This window comes from Mustela lutreola, chromosome 1 (assembly GCF_030435805.1).
Source record: "Mustela lutreola isolate mMusLut2 chromosome 1, mMusLut2.pri, whole genome shotgun sequence".
Classification (NCBI taxonomy): domain Eukaryota; kingdom Metazoa; phylum Chordata; class Mammalia; order Carnivora; family Mustelidae; genus Mustela; species Mustela lutreola.
The window spans coordinates 278,926,389-278,940,612 of record NC_081290.1 but is presented as its reverse complement, the minus strand read 5'-3'; the positions used below and the strand labels follow the sequence as shown (position 1 = coordinate 278,940,612).

The window sequence follows — 14,224 nt, the reverse complement described above, 5'->3', positions numbered from 1 at the left end:
ATTACCAACCCCAGCACTGTCCCCAGTCCTCTAAAGTGCAAACCTCCCTGGTCTCTTCAAGTCTTTCCTCTGTTACCTCCTTCCTCACTAATAATAGATGACCCAGCCTCCAATTTCACAGAAAGAAATAACAAAAGCTACTTGGAGGCAGCCCATCATCACCCTCACTAGCACTGGACCTAGAACATAAGACCTACACCATATCCGTAACACATTCCCGCAATCTTACATCACCCTCTGATGCCTCCCTATCTCCTTCCCATTATGACCATTCCCCACTTCTTGTTTAGTACAGGCAATCCAGTTTCCATCTTACTCCTTGAAACCACTCTAATGTGAAGGTCACCAATGACTTCCAAATCATTGAATCCAACAGCTACTTTTGACTTGATCAGCATTGCATTTGAAGCTGTCCCTACTTCTTGAAATTCCTCACCCATAGCCTCTGTAATACTACTCTACCTCTCTAGACACTTTTACATTTTTTTCACTTTTCCATTTCTGTCACTTCCAGAGACCACCCTTCCTCTTAATAATTTGCAAAAGGAAGATTTTGTTGGTTATTCTAGGTCGGCTTCCTGATCCACTCTCCACCCTGCTCTGCCCCATGGGAGGCTAGTCACTAAGAACTGCATTAACCAGTCTCCCTCACCTTGTGGTTTCTGATTGAATTTGGCCAATGAGAGGTACTGGCAGGAGAATGAAGAATAGTAAAAAAACACTGGGTAGGGCGCCTGGGTGGCTCAGTGGGTTAAAGTCTCTCCCTTCGACTCAGGTCATGATCCCAGGGTCCTGGGATGCAGCCCCACATCAGGCTCTCTGCTCAGCATGGACTCAAAGCTCCATGAGGGCAGGGGTGATTGGGTCCCATTCTTCACTAATGCCCAGGACGCTAGCACAGTGCCAGGCACAATGTAATTCCATATTGACATGAATACTAGAGATTTACTGAGGCCCTATCAATGCCAGCAACTGATATTGAGTACTTTTGAAGTAGAAATAGTAATCTTCATTTTAGCACTCTGATACTAAGCATATCCTTTCTGGAGGGATAATCAGCTGTTTTTCTTTCTTTTTTTCTTTTTCTAAGATCTATTTATTTGTTTTAGAGAGAGAGAATGGGGGGGGGGGCATGGTGCTTCAAGGGGAGAGAGAATCCTCAAGCCATGTCCTCGCTGAGCCCCTAAAAAGGGGCTCAATTCCCAGACTCAGAGGTCATGACCTGAGCCAAAATCGAGAACTGGCAGCTCAACCGACTGAGCCACCCAGACACCACAAAAATAATCAGCTGTTTTCAAGAAATGATTAAGATGTCACGTGCATTGGGGCATCTGGGTGGCTCAGTCGGTTAAGCACTGGCTCTTGATTTTAGCTCAAGTCATGACCTCAGGGTTGTGAGATCGAGACCCCCCTCCATTGGGTGCTGTGCTGGACATGGAGCCTGCTTAAGATTCTCTCTCCCCTCTCCTTCGGCCCCTACTACCCCCACACACCAAAAAAACAAATGAACAAACAACAAAAAAACGGATGTCAAATGCACTGAATCAGCACTCTCATTAGAGGATCTACCCTAAGGAAATAGCCCAGAATATGGATCCAAAGGCACAAAGATGTGTATAGTATGTCTTAATAATTTCTCATAAGGAACCAAAACAAATGCTTAATGGAAAGTAACATTTCAGTCACTTAGAGTATATCCATGTGACAAAATATTACATTTCCCTTAAAAGTGTTATAATAAAGAGGTTTAATAAAGTAAGAAGATGTTTATAATATGACGTTAAATGAAGAAAACAAAGAAGCAAACTGCGTGCATGGCAACAACCAGTTCTGTTGCCAGCAGACAGGGCAACAGTACACTCTTCATAGTGTTTTTGGGAGAAATGAGGGATGATGTTTTCTTCATGCTTTCTCCACTTTTCAAATTTTCTTCCCAAAAATGTGGGTTTATTATTTTTTTTTGTTATAAAAATGTTATCAATTTTTAGAATTCTCATTTGAGAAGCTATGAAACTGAAGAGACATAACACACCCCTAGTTATACAACCACTCATTGTCAGAACCAAGATTAACATCCAGATACGGCCATGGGATCTGCACACTTGCCAGTGAGGCAGACCAAGATGGCGCTAAATCTAGATATTTATTTTTATGTTTGTTAATTCCCAGGCATATCATACTCTTGACTTGGGCTAAGTTTATTGTTGTGTCGCTTCCTTCCTTTTCCTCCCTTCTCTCCTTCCCCTCTTTATTTTTCTTTATCCTCATCTCTTTTTTTTTTAAGACTTTTTTTAATCTACTCTAATGAGAGAGAGGGAGAGCAAGAGTGGGGGCGGGGAAGGAGCAGAGAAAGACAATCTCCAGCAGACACCCTGCTTAGCATGAAGCCTGACTCGGGGCTCTATCTCATGACCCTGGAGACCACAACACTAGCCGAAACCCAGAGTCGGACGTTCAACTAACTGAGCCATCCAGGCGCCCCATCCTCATTTCTTCTTAAAGCCAACCATTTAGAGTTAGCTCATTCTTCTAACCCATCAAGATCTTACGGAAAATTGCAATTCTTTGCTCCAACAAGCAATCGATTTCTCTCCCATTGTCATCTACAAATTTAATGAACATGTTTCTGGTCTAATGCCCATTTATAGCTATATTAGATCAGATATGGAAGCCACATCCCTCAAGCATAATAACCCCAATATCCCTCAAAATTTTCTTCAGAACATCAATAGGTTTTCAAAGAAATTTTGTTTTTGTTTCTTTTAAGATTTATTTATTTATTTATTTATTTATTTGACAGAGATCACAAGTAGGCATAGAGGCAGGCAGAGAGAGAAGAGGAAGCACACTCCCCGCTGAGCAGAGAGCCCAATGTGGGGCTCGATCCCAGGACTCTGAGATCATGACCTGGGCCGAAGACAGAGGGTTTTAACCCACTGAGCCCCCCAGGCACCCCAGAAGTTTTTTTTATCCCCGTTCGGTTAGCCACCCTATCATTATCATATAATATCATTAGTTTTTGATGTAGTGTTCAGTGAATCATCAGTTGCATATAACACCCAGTTTTAAAGAAAAGTTCTCTGTGTGGAATGTCTTAAAAACAACAGCATATTCCACTACAAAACAGAATCACACTGATTACAGAGAGATGTTCAACATTCCTTAGATAAGGAATTCTAATTCTCATTGCTTAGACTCACCTGAATCCACAACACATTCTCCACACCCTTGCCCAGACACACACGTTTCTCTCTAATGAACACATATATGTCGTCCTACTTGACTATTAATCCATTTTTGCCTTAGCTGTAAGGAAGTCCAAAACTAAGTTTTATATTCAACTGCTTATCATTCCTCAACTCCAGTAACTCTGTTTCTGTTTCGTTCTTGCCTTTATAATGCACAAGTGAATTTTGATCTTACTGTAGCTAGGGTTTTATTGCAAGGCACTCTATTTTTAGGAGTATTCAAACCCTAGTAAATATATTATATGAATAAAAAATTTTTCTTGCCTTATGTGTCTTCATCCAAGGTATTGACAAGTGAATGAGAAATCTCTCCGCTCTCCATTCCCAATTTTGCTCCTTCTCTGGGTTCCTCTCAATGGTATAAAAATGACAACCCTGTGAGCTTGGTGGTAGTTAAATGTTCTCTTTCATTGTCTGCTTTCTTCTGCCTTTGCTGATGCATAATCCCTTGCGGCTTAAACATCGGATCAGGGAATTCTAGTTCTCTTTTTACCTGGGAAATATAAAGCCTCAATAATGTTGCATCTTCTTTGATGTCTCTTGTGGTACCAGTACTGCTTCCAAAGATTTTGCGAACACTCAAAGAAAGATCCCTTCCTCTTCCTTGATGAGAAGGAAGGAGCCTTGGCATACTCCTCTACCTTCTTCCCTCATACGGTATAATTAACAGAACTGTTCTGCATCCACTCGTTCGACAAGTACTTACTGAGCATCTACTACCAACTAGGCATTGAGCATGTAACTCAGAAACTGAGTAGATTACACTATGTTTCCTGGGTGTCCCAATGAAGCATGTACCTCTCCTACAAGGAGGGTGGATAACACTTTCTCACCGCTCTCGGTTAACCTAGGAAATTGGTCACACTTTGAGAGAGAGGCAGACTTACTCTCTCACCCTCAGCAGTGGGCTGTCTGTTTTAAAGATTTGCTTGTTGTTAGAATATTTGGCATAAACTGTGTCACTTCATTTGCTCCAGGAGATGGCACAAATATTCCAACTCATTTGTAATTCCACCCCAGGAAACCCCTCAGGGGATCAGGAATCCCAAGGTCGGTAAGGTTCATTGGTCCATTCCCCAGGGTCTAGACCACACAACAATTCAACCAGCCTGGTCTTCCCTGTGCTCTCCTTACCTTCTGCCTGGAGAACCTGGCAGCCACATCCTTCCCTGAAGCTGAGTGAAGCCCACAGTGGAATCCTCTTCTCAAGGATCTTGGGAATCGTGGAGACTGACACTCTGAGAAACCACCCAGTACTGAGGGGAGCACACATCCGGACACTGTTATTCCTTCCCTGCTGTGTCTTCCCAAGGGGGAAACATAGGACTTTGGGTCTTGCAGAGACAGAATTCTGGGTTCTCTTTTAGTTCTCAGTTCTTCTCATCTTATTTCTGGGGAATTCCCTGCCAGCTTTGGTTCAATAAAGCCCCAAGAGGCTAACTTCACTTTTAACTTGACCATCCCCTGTAGGTCAATGTTTGAACACAAATAGGAATTGTTTGGAGACTTGATATTCTAAATTGCTTTAATTGCTACTAGACTTAGCTATAGTCCAAGTATTGCTTAATTTTTACTCTCCAAGTTTGAGAGAGCTTAAAAGATAAACAGTTTTAATTTATCCAATTAATTAATATTGGGCACTTAGACAAATTATAGGAATCCTTCAGAACTCAGCCAAGTGTTAAATAAAGCCATATTCTGATATACACCCCTTCCCTTTCCCTCCTCCAAAAAAGGAAAAATCACTCCCTGCTTCATGCTCTGTGATGGCTTTGTCATATGGCATCTATCTTTGTTTTCTGTCCTGTAGCATCTATCACTCTATGTTGTGTTTATTATATTACTTGTCACTCCATCCCTACCACATAGGTGCGCAATGGGAGCAACTAATTCAACAAGATATTGCATTGCATGGTGTGGTATGTTGCACGACCCTGAGATCATAACCAGAGCTGAAAACAAGAGTCAGTCGCTTAGCCAACTGAGCCACCCAGGTGCCCTTAAATTGTTTTACAACAACAGTTTATAGTGATCCTGGTTAAGGCTTTTATAAAATGTAGGAAAAACATTTCCCAAACTTCAGACATGAATGAATAGTTTTCATGATTTATGTTTTATCTGAGTTACTGGTATGAACGACTTAATGTTTTTCTTGACTTAAATTCAACTTACTTTTTGTTACATATCAATGTATATTACATGGGTTCTCCTTGGTAATCTCTCATTTTTCAATAAATACAAACAAATGTTTAAATGCTCATTTATGCGTCACCTGAAACTTTCCTTTCAAGAACCAATAACTCTGAAGACTCTGTGAACCTGATCAAAATGAAGGCCTGCAGGGGTGTGGGTATGTGTGTGTGAGAGAGAGAGAACTTGGCAGGAGGCTGTCAAAGTAATCTAGAACGACAAATACAAAGCGATTCCTGAAACACAATCACCAGCCATTTTTAAGTCTCATGGTACGTACACTGAACTGAAACATGTTTCAGAAAGGAGAAGTAGTCAGGTGTCCACTCAGAGAAGGACCATCAGAACTGTTCTCTTGTCTAGAGCAGAAGGGGCAAGCTGCAGCTCACAAGATACCAATGGGCAGTGGGGGGCCTCAGGTGGCTGCACTCACAGTTTCATTGCCTTGTGGAAAGCCCCAGAATGCAATGCAGCAGAGTAGCTGCCATACTTGAGTTGGGACTCAATTTCTTTGGAGTCCAGATCTCTTACCACTACAGCCAGGGCCACAGATGTCTCTGAGTGACACAGCAGGCAATGTGGCAGTAGTTTATTCACGATTTCTCTCAATTCCATTCCTCTTTCTCTTTCTATTGCTTCTGCCTATTTTTCTTATTTTTTAAAAATTTTACTTTATTTTTTCAATTTCCAAGATTCATTGTTTATGTACCACATCCAGTGCTCCACGCAATACACCCCCCCCTTAATACTCACCACCAGGCCCTCCCAACCCCCCTCCCCTCCAAAACCCTCAGTTTGTTTCTCATAGTCCACAGTCTCTCATGCTTCTTCTCCCCCTCTGATTTCCCCCAACTCACTTCTTCTCTCCTTCACCCAATGTCCTCTTGAGTTATTCTTTATGCCCTACAAATAAGTGAAACCATATGATAATTGACTCTCTCTGCTTGACTTATTTCACTCAGCATAATCTCTTCCAGTCCCATCCATGTTGCTACAAAAGTTGGGTATTCATCCTTTCTGATGGAGGCATAATACTCCACTGTATAAATGGACCATATCTTCTTTATCCATTTGTCTGTTGAAGGACATCTTGGCTCTTTCCATAGTTTGGCGACTGTGACCATTGCTACTATGAACGCTGGGGTACAGATGGCCCTTCTGTTCACTATGTCTGTAACCTTGGGGTAAATACCCAGTAGTGCAATTGCAGGGTCATAGGGTAGCTCTATTTTTAATTTCTTAAGGAATCCGCACACTGTTTTCCAAAGTGGCTGCACCATCTTGCATTCCCACCAACAGTGTAAGAGGGTACCCCTTTCTCCGCATCCTCTCCAACACTTGTTTCTTGCTTGTTGATTTTGGTCATTCTAACTGGTATAAAGCTGGTATCTCAATACAGTTTTGATTTGACTTTCCCTGATGGCTAATGATAATGAACATTTTTTCATGTGTCTATTAGCCATTTCTATTATTTCTTCTTTGAATGAATTCCCCCAGGGAATCCATCAGGGAATAATCTTAATCTTTCTGTATCAGTTGTGCCCTGATTTGTGACCCAATATGTGGTCTATTCTGGAGAAAACTTCATGTGTACTCGAGAAGAATCAGTATTCTGTTGTTTTATGGTGGGATGTTCTATATGTATCTATGAGGTCCATCTGGTCCAATGTGTCATTCAAAGCTTTTGTTTCTTTATTGATTTTATGCTTAGATTATCTGTTTATTACTGAGAGTGTTGTGCTAAGATTCCCTACAATTAATGTATTCATATCAACATGACTCTTCATTTTGATTAACAGTTGCCTTATGTAGTTGGCTGCTCCTATATTGGGAGCATAAATATTTACAATTGTTAGGGAAATTAAAACTGGTTTATATATAGGGGTAGTATTGAATAGGGAAAAAGGGTTACCTTGAAGCTTATATCTATATGTACACCACAACCTCCCACAGGCAGTGTGCACCCCCGCCACCATCCCAGCAGTCGCCCAAGGCCCCCGCTTATCTCTGCACCCCCATGCCACTAAAACAGCGAGCAATATTGGACTGGGTGAGCCCGAATCCTGGTGACGGCCATTGTCAGGACTGCTGTCTGGGGTCCACGCCTGCACCCGGTGCACTCACCCCCGTTGGAGGCACATGGGCCGAGGGACCCAGAACTGAGACCACACCGGGCTCTCTCAGGCATGGGCAGAAGTATGCCCAGCCCAGCGGTGGTGCGAGCAGCGGAAAACCATGGACTCAGGGAACATGGACTGGAGCCCCATTGGGCTCTCTCTGGCATGGGTGGTCACCGGCGGTGACCGTCCTGGAACCATGGGCATAGGCCCATGCCCATGACCACCCGATTCCACTAGTTGCCCCTTAAGATCTTTTGCTCTTTTTGAGTGCTTTTAACCAGACTCCAAGTTAATGCTATCCCCAATCACAGGGCACTTTCGTTATGGGGGGTTACTTTCCAATGGGTCACTACTGGTGGTTCCCTCCCACTCCACTTTACCTCTCCACTGATGTCTTCTGCCCCTGTTGAGATCCAGAAGTGTATAATCTTATATCTCAGGCTGATTTCATGGGTGTTCAGAGTGTTCTGATAGATACTTAGCTCACTTTAGGGGACCGGTTGAAACAGACTCTCCTACTTCTCTACCATCTTGCTCCTTCTCCGTGCTTACTTTTTCCTGCAACCCTAATGATGGTTTTCTCTTTCCCAAATTTAATGTGCCTTTGCCTTATAGGTATTAAATAAGTATCATTTTTAAGAAGCTACAGGGAGAAAAATCCACTTGACTCCTTGGCAAATGGCACCAGCCTTGAGTCATCTTCTTATCCTTTTTCTAGAATCAGACTCCAGGGACTTTGGGAAAGAGAGTGAGTGCATCCAAGGGGGAGTCATCCAATGATGTCTATGATCAATGTACCTCTTTCCCGCATGGTCTCTCCACATTCTCCAGTGATTCATTGAGTGCATCCATCTGATCCCAACTTTCAGTCAGTTCTTCCACAGGCAACCACAAACCACAGTAGGCATAGCTGGCAAATTATCTCTATGGGATGAGGGGAGTCAGTAAATCTTGCTGTTAATAGAGAAGCCCTTGAACTTCATCTTGACCAATATCTCACTTCTCTAGGAAGAGCAACCAGAGAGACACTATAGCAAACACTGCATGGCCCCAAAGATCGTTTTCCTTGCTAAGGGTAAAGACTAGGAGTGGTGAGCTCTGAATTTCACTACAGACAAATCATAAAATCATTTGGCTTTTACTATTCTTTCCTAAAGTTTTTAATTTCTAGGTCAAACTTACCTGAGTAACAATCAAATCTTAAAATATACATACAAGGATTTGTGTTCAGTAACATCCATAAGTGAACAGGTTGTATTTTTCCAATTCGCTTGTGTGTTTTACTTTATAGCCTGTTTTCTGTTACAACAGATTCATTTCTTTCAGAGCTGAGGCGCTATCTAGCTTGTACCACTTGTACTCTAAATATCTGCTGTTGGTCATTTACACAACCATTTCCCTAAGAGTGTTCACAGAAGACAATCTTGATCAGGTTAAGTTAATTAGGTGTGGAAGGAAGGAAGGAGAGAGAGAGAAGGAGAAAGAAAGAAAGAAAGAAAGAAGAAAGGAAGGAAGGAAGGGGAGAAGAGGGGGGGGGAGGGGAGGGGAGGGGAGAGGAAGGGAAGGGAAGGGAAGGGGGAAGAGGAAGAAGGATGAAGGTTGATGTCCTCAATCACTCTCTTCCATCAGTTTGGTGAACAACAAGAAGAGGACTGGGGATCCACAGGGGCCCACCTAAACTTGAGTGACAGCCTGCCTGATATTTTTAGTTAAAAAAGGGAATGTTTTCTTAAATAACTACCTTCTATAAACTAGTTAGGCAGTAGGACCGTGGCATAGTTAGTTCTGGCTGTTAGAACAAAGTGGGTTGCTTCTAAACAACAGAAATTTATTTCTAACAATCCTGGAGGTGGGAAGTCTGACATCAGAGTGCCACATGGTGTGGTAAGGACCCACTTCCACACTCTCCTTATATCCTCACATGGTGGAGAGGGCTAGGGAGCTTTTGTGGGATTTCTGGTATAAGAGTGCTAATACTGTTCATGAGGGCTCCACTCTCATGACCTAATTACCTCCAAACAGTACCAAATACCATCACATCAGAGATTAGATTCAGTATATACATTTTTGAAGCAACACAAACATTCAGAGCATACTAGGCCACTTCCCTTGCATAGCTAATGCCACTAGGAGTCTTTCCAGTAGGCTCAGACTGATGAGTAAATAAAATCAAATTAGAATATGATGACAGTATTTTGTGCTGTTCAAATCTAATTCCATCGGAACACCATTATGAAATTAGAGCATGCTGATGGATGTGTAATGAAAGAAAAGAAAACCAAATCGTGTCCAAATCTTCTGTACTAAGCAAAAAACTTCTTGGCTCATTATTAATGCAGAATATATGCATTCCAACTCTTGGATAATAATAATAACCTGGAAATTCCTCTTCTCCAATTCCTAACCAGATCCTGGTTGAGTAAAATAGTGTTTGTGGAAAGACATGCTGGCCAATCATGCTCTAATAGTTTAGGTCTATTCCCCAAAATCAAGTTAGAAAATTTGAAAGATGCATCCTTTTTGACCATAATCATCCCTTCCAGAACTACTTTAAGTGACTTGAACACATCACACTATCAATTTACATGGAGAATTAACCCTAGAAAATTCATTTCATATTTACTGTATGTTACAGTGGTTAAGGTCACAGGCTCTGGAGTTAAGACTGTGACAGCACTTACTAGCTGTGCAATCTTGGGACAATTACTTAACCTCTCTGAGCCTCAGTTCTTTATGTGTAAAATATGGATAATAATGGTACATATCTTACAAGATATTGTAGGAATCAAGTGAGCTAACATGTACCAAGTTAACATGTACATATCTTATAAGATATTGTAGGAATCAAGTGAGTTAACATGTACTAAACAATGTCTGGCACATTATTCAGTGCTCAGTAAATGATAGTTAGGGTTATTATTATAATTGCAGGTAGGTTACTAAATATGGAATATTCTCCTTTGGAAGATTTTGGGAGAAGATTCTTTTACCTCTGAGATTTAACAAAAAAAAGTGTTAGATTTCTCCATATTTCTGCTATAAATTATCATATGAACTCTGAATTTTCCAACTGAATTGTATTTTATTCTTTTCCTTGGCTACTAGAAATCTCAGATACCTGTAGATCACCACTGTAGAAACTGCAGAGAACACATGGTTTGCATTTCTACATAGAATTTTACTACTATATTCTCTATAATCCCACCTAAATTTTTCCTTTACCCCAATCTTCTTGCTTATGTGTTTTTAACATTTGTATCCAAGGTATTTTTAAGCTGCTTCACATCTTTTGTGGAAGCATATTGGAAACAGAATAAATAAAAAGTAGAGAAGTAATGTATTAATTCTAACAAACACCATTGCTATCAATAAAATATCTGTTGAATCTCCACACAAGCACAGCTGAAAATATTCAGATGCCCCAGGAATTCTTACCATCAGGATTCCATATCCCCTTCTTTCTCACATGCAAAACAATCAGATATGCGAGAGGCTGGTTTTTATCACCAAGTGCGCTTGAAACTTCTAGAGAGAATGGGATTCTTTTCTTTTGCTCTTATCAAGGAAGATGTCTTGGAAATACTTTTCCCTACTCTCAATCCTCCATCTGGTCCCTGCCACCAATGCCCTGCTCATTGCCCGCTATGGCTTGGGGTTCGCCTGTGACAGTCACAGGACCCACCTGCTGTGATGAGGAACCACTGACTCAACTGCTTTGGGAAGGGCTGATGGGATCAGCAGGAAGGCAGGACTTGAACAACTTAGTAAAAGCCGTTCAAGGGCAAGGGACAGAGGACATACATACATACATAACGATCGTGGCTTCTTCTGTACTTTCCTATTATATTTTCACACATCCATATTCTCACTTGTCTGTCCCTCCAACCCCCTTGAGGTAGGAAGCCTGTAGATATCACCATCCTCTCTTTTACGCAAAGGAAATGTTAGGACTCAAGTTTATAGTTGGACCTTAAGGCTAAGTATGCAGCACTTACCAGAAAATACGAAGAAAGACTAAGCCATTTCATCTATTCCAAGGGGCCTTAGAGACTTATTATAAAGGCAATGCCAAAACATATAAAACTTAGTTATAGGGGTGCCTGCCTTCAGCTCAGGTCATGATCCCAGGGTCCCTCGCCTTCTCCTACTCCCCCTGCGCCCTCCTCTCTCTCACTGTCTCTCCCTCTGTCAAATAAATAAATAAAATCTTTTAAAAAGAAAAGAAACTTGGTTATATAAAAAGAAGTGTGATTTAGTGAAAAGAGAAAGATCACTGTTGAAGGGGTGGCCAGACAAACAATAAAGTTTGTGGGACTTTAAAGTGGGACTAGACAGTGGCATTAGACAGTGGGACTAGAGCAGCTAAAGAGAAAGGTCAAAAGACGATTGGATACGTGAACGCATTGGCTCTGCGTACTGTCGGGGATGCAGGCTCTTAGGTAACAGGACAGCATCCATTATATGAACTGCTATCATGTCTCTATGTGTCCATTCATCCATCCTTTTCCTCACTGACACTCCGGTGCAGTCCGTATTCTAAGCTGTGCAGTGAGAGAGGAGGCTGGCTAGGCAGGCAGGGCCAATCCAGGGCTTCCTCACTGGAATCCATGAAAAAGCAGAGGAATTTGCAGTGATAAGCATTTCACAGACTAAGATAGTCAATGGACACGTTTATCTCTCCACTCCTTCCTTTTTGCTTCGGAGCTTCTTGTCCTTCAGATCATGCTGCTCCTCCTGGTTTGGGCAATATTTTTTCTAGCAAGGAATATTTCTGGTTTCCTGAACCAGCACATTCTTGCCGAAAGTCTTCTTACTGCGTCAGTCACCTCTTGATTCCTTATGCTGTAGATCAAAGGGTTTAGCAATGGTGAAAAAAAGGTGTAGACAACAGACACTGCCCGGCCCTCTTCTGGAGAGTAGCTGGACCTGGGGCGAAGGTAGATAAGAGTGCAGCTCCCATACTGCAGGAGAACCACGATGAGGTGGGAGGAACAGGTGGAGAAAGCCCGATGCTTTCCCTTAGCTGAATTCATCCTCAGGAGGGTGGCCATGATGCAGCTGTAGGAGAGGCAGATAAGGAGGAAGGGGACAGCCACGGCGGCCACACCAATGGCGTAGACAACAGCCTCATATACATGGGTGTCTGCACAGGCCAGGCGCATGACTGCAGGCATGTCACAGAAGAAGTGGTAGATCTCATTGTGGCCACAGAATGGAAGGCGGCAGTTCAGAATGGTCAAAGGCAGTGACAACAGGAATCCCAGCCCCAGAGAACCTAAAGTCATCTGCCCACAGAGCTGCCAACTCACGATGAGCTTGTAATGCAGTGGGTGACAGATGGCCACGTACCTGTCGTAGGCCATGACAGCAAGCAAGACACAGTCAGACCCTCCAAGAAGGACGAAGAAGAACATCTGGGTCCGACAGGCTGGGAGGGAGATAAGCATCTGCCCCATGGAAAGGACGCTAGCGAGAGTCAGGGGAGCAATGTTGGTAGAGTAGCCAATTTCCAGCATGGCCAGAACAAAAAGGAAGAAATACATTGGGGTATGGAGGGAGTGATCTCTCCAGATGGTGAGCCCAATGGTGATGTTTCCAACAAGACTTCCTAAGAACAACAGCAAGAGGGCCACAAATATGAGGCGAGCCACTGCTGGGTCCGTTGAGAAAGGGTGGAAGTGGAAGTAGACCACTCCTGTCTGGTTTTCCTCTTCCATTTACCTGGTATGAGGAAAGAAGTCATGGGAAAAGTGACTGTCCTTGTCTTGAGCCTGGAACCTGCCCAGCCACGTTAAAAACACTGTCTGCAATCGTTGAGTACTTATCCTCAAGGCTTCCTTTGGAATCTAGTTCATGTTACCTCGCCTGGCTTGGGCTTACTCTACTAGCTGTGTGACCTTTAGAAGGAGAGTGGTGAAGTCTGTAACTTTACAGACTTCACCACTCTCCTTTTAAACATGAGGAGAGCAGAACATCCACCTCTGAGGTGTGACAATTAAATGAGATTCTGTGTCTGAAAGTACCAAGCCTAGTGCACCCAGTAGGTTCACAATGGGGTTTCCTGTTTTCCTATTTCCATTCCTTCCTTGATCTACATACGAACACTCCTGATCATTCACATGTCTGTTTAGTACTCTGATTATCCAGTTACCACAACAGCAACTTAAAAATACATATTTAGGGGGGCACCTGGGTGGCTCAGTGGGTTAAGCCTCTGCCTTTGGCTCAGGTCATGATCCCAGGGTCCTGGGATCAAGCCCCGCATCGGGCTCTCTGCTCAGCGGGGAGCCTTCTTCCTTCTCTCTCTCTGCCTGCCTCTCTGCCTACTTGTGATCTCTCTCTGTTTCAAATAAATAAAATCTTAAAAAAAAAAAAACGTATTTAGGGGCACGTGGGTGGCTCAGTTGGTTAAGCAGCTGCCTTCAGCTCAGGTTATGATGGTGGGGTTCTGGGATGGAGCCCTGTGTCAGGCTCCCTGCTCAGCGGGGATCCCGCTTCTCCCTCTCCCTCTGTTGCACCCCCTGCCTGTGCTCTCTCTCAAGTAAATAAATAAAGAGTTAAAAATTTCATATTTATACAAAGAGCATATTATTCTCAGGTCAAACCTAGAAGGCAGGCAATACAGGTGTTACTTTTGGTCAATAGAAATGTGGACCGGGGCGCCTG

The 14,224-nt window shown here is 42.8% G+C and overlaps 1 protein-coding gene across 1 annotated transcript; it reads right to left on the bottom strand.

Moving 5' to 3' along the window:
* Window positions 1–12,273: 12,273 nt before the first annotated feature.
* Window positions 12,274–13,275, bottom strand: LOC131811973 (olfactory receptor 10V1-like). The gene has a single exon (XM_059141010.1). The coding sequence runs from the start codon at window positions 13,273–13,275 to the stop codon at window positions 12,274–12,276; it is 1,002 nt and encodes a 333-aa protein (XP_058996993.1).
* Between the last annotated feature and the right edge of the window lie 949 nt (window positions 13,276–14,224).